This window comes from Mesitornis unicolor, unplaced genomic scaffold (genome assembly GCF_000695765.1).
Source record: "Mesitornis unicolor isolate BGI_N332 unplaced genomic scaffold, ASM69576v1 scaffold12652, whole genome shotgun sequence".
In the NCBI taxonomy this organism is placed as follows: Eukaryota; Metazoa; Chordata; class Aves; order Mesitornithiformes; family Mesitornithidae; genus Mesitornis; species Mesitornis unicolor.
In genome coordinates, this window is record NW_010169910.1 from 72,428 (window position 1) to 78,925 (window position 6,498).

At 39.9% G+C, this 6,498-nt stretch overlaps 1 protein-coding gene across 1 annotated transcript in view; it reads right to left on the minus strand.

Annotated features, from left to right (window-relative positions):
• Positions 1-3,506: 3,506 nt before the first annotated feature.
• DHX35 (DEAH (Asp-Glu-Ala-His) box polypeptide 35) overlaps positions 3,507-6,498 on the minus strand; it is a 29,733-nt gene continuing 26,741 nt past the window's right edge. The window contains exons 21-22 of the mRNA XM_010179524.1: positions 6,233-6,344; positions 3,507-3,813 (exon numbers count right to left, since the gene is read on the minus strand). Of these exons, the coding sequence (XP_010177826.1) occupies positions 3,769-3,813; positions 6,233-6,344 (157 nt within the window). The 3' untranslated portion in view covers positions 3,507-3,768. The remainder of the gene's footprint in view (positions 3,814-6,232; positions 6,345-6,498) is intronic.

Below are 6,498 nucleotides of genomic sequence, written 5' to 3' on the forward strand. Positions count from 1 at the left end.
AAAGCAGCTGAAATACAAGATATTATTTTAACAACTACATTCTGGAATAGCACCACCTTTCAAACCCAAAGATGGTGTATTGTCCAGGTGGTTTTCACCTCCAGCATGGCTGAGCCCACTCTCACACAACCTCCATAGCACTGGAGTCATCGTGCCTGTGCTCCTGCATCAGCGGCTGGCCTGCCCCACCACCAGGCAGTCTGGTCCTCCACTCCAGGTCAGGGGTTTTATCACAAAAGCCACACAAAGGGGACAAGCACAGCAGCACTGGCTCAGGTAATTAGTTCCCAATCAGCTTCTGGAAGTTGTTTCCCACCAACCACCGGCTCAGCAGAAACCAGAGCAGTGAACAAGCAAAGCGCTGCCGTGAGTCACCTCACAAACTGAGGATGAAGAAACCCTGCACCTTCCCTGCTTCTCTGCTCTTTTCTTTTCCTCCTTTCCCACAACTGAGGCTTTCTACAGCACCACAGAAGCCCAGCCCTCCTTTGTAATCAGAAATGTCTTTGCAGAATAAGGGTGTCATTACCGAAACACCTCTAGTGTCTCAAAGCCTCATTGTCCCTCATGCCGCTCCAATGCTCTCCCCACCTTCACATCTCTGTCCTGTTTTCCCATTTGCTGGAGCCAGAACAGATCTGAGCCACCAGACCTACAATGAGTCACAGATACCCGAGTCTGGTGAACTACTTTTTTATTTGTTTGTTTAAAGACCCATGCAACCTGACTTACCACTTTTCCCCGATGCCTGTCTGTAATGTGCTTATTGTAACATACACAAAATTAACTCAGCTTAAAAATAAGATCCATCGCATTACCTTGATGTACCTTTAGAGAACATCGCTGTATGCATGGGTCAATTATATATCCTATTATACCAGTATTATATCATAAAACACTGAGAAGAAAAGGCAGTAACATCTCCCTTATTTATTTTCCCCTTTTTCATTTTAGTCTCTTAATTACTGGTCTCTTTCTGCAGATTAACCTGGAAGAGTTGTGACTGATATCCCATCAGTTTATCAGAATTATTTTTAATCCACAAGATTACAAACAGATTTCAATTAAGTTTGTCTTGGCTGAACTTTTATTCCAATTTAGCTTCATCTTACGCCGTAACTGACAACACCAAAGTCATGAGCAGAAACACTGAAAGCACTCTCTGATGGAGTCAGGAGTATAGCTGCTCCCCGCCCAGTAATTTGACATTAATTGGACTGTAAATGTATTTTTTTTTAAAAGTATCTCTTTCTCTGCCAGGATTTCTATTTCAAGAAACATTTTAATTCAAGAGCCCAATATTTTAACCTCATTCTCCAAAAGCCAGGTTTAAAATCCTTAAGCTGTTTCATAAACTCCTTTATAAACACCTTCAAACGACTCCAGCCTCCCCCACGCCAGCACACACGCTGTTTATGCCAACAACAAGGCACAGTTACCCATCTCCTTATTCAAAGTGATTTAAAGCATAACGCTGTGTACAAATCTAGCAGAGAGCTGTCAGCCAAAATTTTACTACGCAAAGACATTTTCAGGTCTTTAAAGTTTTGGGTCTGTCTTCAAACACCTTCAAAGGTGTTCACATTTCTGATGCAAGCAGTGCTTTCTCTCTAAAGATAACCTTAATCTGGATACTAAACATATTTATTTTTTACCTGCTTCTCTACTCTAAGTGTGCCTGTTCTGTGTCTGCACCTCTGGCAATATCTCAATAGTTTGTAAAACTCCTAAAAGACAAATCTCAATTTCTGTTCCTGTTTACAAAGACCAATTGCACTCATTCTCACAGAAGCACAATTGCTCACAGCACATTACAAAGCCTTCACATCCCTGGGTTCTTATCTTAGCAGGAGGCACAATCATTCCTAGAGAAAATTTTACAGCTGTACAGCCAAGTTAAAGTATCTGTGGAGAGGAGGGTCCTCCACAACCACCAAAACTCTCAGAGCTGGCAAATGAAGTGGCCATCCACTGACAATTCCCATCACAATTCAGACCAGCACACTGCAGCCACATTGGGAAATCCCGCAGGATGAAACAACTCATTCTTGAGCTTCCTTGACTCAATGGTTTTATTTTTCTTAAGAATACTTCCAGAGGACAGAGAGACATGGACATGTTACAAGTCTTCATATTCAGTTCTATCTCCAATCCTTTAAGAGAAAAAAAACCTGCAAATAGAATCTTTTTAGTAAGTGCCAACACTGCTCTCAGCTCTGGCTAGCAGACAGTCCCTGCCCCAGAGAGCTTCCACTCTAAGAGAGGGAGTAATACAAAGGGGAGGTTCAGAGGGAGAAGGAGGGTGACACGGTTTGTCATGCTGCTGGTGCCACGCACGGCGACTGGTACATCTTTGTGCTGGCAGTCAGTACATAGACACTGAATAAACCACACACTGCACATGACAGAACATGTTCTTTCTGCAGGTGTTTGGAAGGGAGAAGGTAAAGAAGCTCTCAAGAAAGTTTTCAAGGCAGTCCTGCGGCGAGCAAGGCATTTGTTCTATGTAGAAATTTTTGCCTATTTACATACTTTTTTAAAAAAGCAAATAAAATTATAGTTATGCCAAAAGCATTCATCAAATCGGTTGCCTTACAAAAATAAATATTTCAAACAATGTGTTTGTTAAATAAGTATCAATAGGGCTGGAAAAAATAAATACATGTGTTCAAGCCATCTTGTTAAAACACAAAAAGCTCCAGTTCCTTACTGAAAAGTAGCCATGGAGTCCCAATTAATGCAGCAACTGTTCAGAGCATCCTCTTCTTGCAGTAACACAGGAAGAGGAGTCCCAAGCAGCAAAGAACAGATTCTTAATAAAAGGAATTTATAGCACTGTGTTCCTTATAGGAAAGCACAGAACATTTTCACCTCTGCTGAATGACAGAGGCTAGGAAAGTGGTGTGTGATATACCCCTGCTGAAATTGTCTGCTATTTCCAAGCAGTGAGAGGCTAACAACTTTTCTCTTGTTAGAAAAAAAAAATAAAAAATAAAAGAAAAGTAAAGCCCATCTGTAAATTTGATTATGAACATATGTGTATAGTCTCCTGATTGAGCAAAAAATTAATCCTCCTTAAAAATACTGAGCTACTCTTCTTCCCCCTCCCCAAACAGCAACTCTCCTGTACAGAAACAAGATGTTTTAACACAACGGTACCTACAGAAGGGCTGTTACAGCTGTTACAGGGGCAGCTCGACCTCAGGCAGGAGACTGTCACTGCTTGGGAGCACAAGCTGCACCAGTTTGGGATGGTCCAACATGAAATCAATGTTTCCATGGCAGCCCCTTGTATTTCAGGGGCGAGTTCATTGCCCTGAGCTCCTGTGTCAGGAGTCAGACTCAGTTTGGCCGGTGGTAGTCACAGTGCTCCAGGTGATCGAAGGCAGGGTACCCTATTCCCCACTCTCATAAGGCAGCCGTACCATTCCAGGAAATCAGTTTCCTTCTTGGAGGTTTCTGTTTTTTGTGGTCCTGTATGTCCTCTTACTTTTTACATTGTTTTTCTACCTATTTAAAAGGAGCAACATGCCCAGATTAATAACAGTGGTCAAGTAGGCAAAGAATAAAACGTCCACAATGCAAGCTCTACATAGGTTTACAATGTACTGGTCATGCATAAACCCCTACAGATCCTGGCAGGCATTTAAACATTTAAGTTGATGTAAGATCAAATTGCTAATGAACGAACTGTTGGGTGGACTGTAGCCAGCTTGAAATCACTGGTAGGTTCTGCATCTGATGTCACAAGACTTAAGTTATGTCAAATCAGTGGTCCTCCACTTTAACTCTCTTTGCTTTCAAGGAAAGATGCTGCAACAAAAGAAAATAAAAGAAAAATTGCTTAGCGTATACACAATTAGAAAAACATTCAACTAGAATGCTTTCAGCCTTTTATCCCAAATTAAATAAATTCTTATACAAATATCAAAGACAACCCTTCCCAAGCTCTACTTGTTATTGATATAGCTAAAAGAAACCTAAGAAACTGAAAAACCACATGTATCCCAAAGTGATATTCTGGCTTGGTATAAAATATCTTCTAGTACTTCCATACAAACTGCAAGCATAGGAACAATTTCCCACTGGAAGCAAGTTGTGAGCATGTAAAAAAGCACGGCAAGACACTTGTGGTCCCCACAATGTATCTGCATAAACTCTAGCGGTTCTGCAAAATTTGGAATGACTCAGAATTGACTGAGACTATGATCAAGCTGCAGAAGAAAATCTTTTAACACGGAATTCTGTTCAGTTGGAATTTGCTTTCAACTTGATACAGGAATAGAAATTTCCATATTTCAGGGATCTCTTATTAGCACAAAGATGTATCCTGCAGTAGAAAAAGGGTCTTAATGCCTATAAATTAGCATAAATTTGTGTCTTGTGATGGCTTGCTTATTCAAAACTCACGTGCATAATTCAAAGCTTTACACAACAATTTTCAAACATTTTATAAAGACACCCAGATGTTTTGGCTGCTAAAGACAACTGACCAAACTGGAAAATACACTTTTCCTCAAAACTAGCACTATCCTCCAGAGCTTCTATTTATTTTAGGATGAAAGCAATGCTTAGGTCATACTGCAAACTGAGGTCATCTCTATCAAATCTAAAAGATGGCAAAGGTAAAAATCAGGTTCTGATGCAATTTCATAAATATCTACAGCAGTAGTAATACTACCTTGAAAAATACGGTCTCTCAGACAGTACTATTTAAGACAAGTTTTCTTCACTTAAGAAAAGCAACTCAAGTTTTGCCTGAACAAGTTATTGAGTCACATTCACCAACACCACCTACCTAAAGGAAAACCTCACCCAAACTTTAGCCTGTGGAGAGGTCACGTCATAATGGGATGTTATGTAGTGTATTGGATGCACAACGTGTAAATACGTGAGTCAAGAGGATGAATTATTCCAGGAGCAGATGTGGTACTACTGGAACATTGGCTCATCTCCCTTTTACTCCATGCTTGCAAAATGTCTAACAGCAGCTAAAGACTCAAGGGTCTGCCCTGCAGGGGTCATGGCTGCCTTTGTCAAATGTATTATAGGGAAAAAAAACCCAAAAAACCAACAACAGAAAACATTCAGCTACTTAGTAAGTGCATTTATAGATGGTAAGTGTCTGGATAACTGAGATGAATTATCCAAGCTCAACATTAAAGAAAGAACCAAAACTCTCTCAAGTCAATTACATGGACAGATGCCACTGCTGCCGTACGCTGTAACCACAGAGCTCCATGCACCACAGTGTTTTTCTTTTTTCTTTTTTTCCAAAAATCCCAGAAAGGAAAGAAAACAAACATCAGACTCGCCGAAAAGTCAAATAGTGTAGCAGATGTATAAATCAGAAATAGCCATTTGTAGCCATATGCATGAGCAGATCTCATTTTGCAGAGGTCTGATATCCAAGTGCATTTTTTCACTCAGTATTTCAGAAATACTTCACTAACTTAGAATACAAAACTCAGAAGTTATTAACCTCCCATGGGAAATTCACACGCAAGATCAATTCAGTCATCTTGCCTGTACAGAATTTACATGCAATGTGGTATCAACAGTTCCAGCAAAACTAACATTTAGACAATATTTAATACCAATCCAGTTCTCAGAATGACCAGTGAATTAGTCAAGATTGATGGATTCTCAGGGGACACAGTTGGAAAAAGATGGTGGCAATCATTAGAAGATACTTGTGAAGAAAAGGTCTGTATATCACACACAACAGAATTTGCAATAAAAGTTTGCACAAATAGCAGCTGTTCTTTGCCATTTCAAGTTTCAACAGATCAGAGCTGATTTTCTTTCAGTAAACATTACTAATGGTCAAAAAAAAAGGCTCATGATTTGCACAAACATTTGCAAAGCATGCAAAGACTGCTCTGAAATGATTCTGCCAAGTAGGACCATTGCCTAGCTATAGTACTGCTCAGGGTAGTGCTTACTGTGAGCCTATATTCAAGTGTAAAATGGCTGAAGGTTACATTTAGCAGAGGGATATACTATTTTGTAACTTTGAGATCTTGTTTGTTGGCTGGATAATAGGGAAAAAGCTTTCATGCATCAATGTATTATCCTCTTTCTTTATATTAAAACCACAAAAACGAACAAAACCAAATTAATTTTTGTACCATTAAATAGACAACAACAAAGCACAAACACTTAAAAAGTTCAGATACAAGAGCTGCTAACACAGCAATGGTACCGTTTGGGCTTTATGCCGATTCCGTACCGTTCCTTGCTGGTAAAAATGAGGGGCCAGTTCCAAGAGCCACGCAGATTCGACGGCAGTCACATCTCTCATGTAATATTTAGCGGTCTGTATGACTTCATTGTACACTACCCTAAGAGAAAAAACAAAAAAAAGTTTGCTACAAAGCAATGAGGGATAGAAATGATTAACAGCGTATTTGGACAGTTTCACATACGTGCTGCCAGAGGTAGTATTTACAGAGTGACAAGAGAGTCTTTAAGTTACAATACAGCCTCTTACCTCTT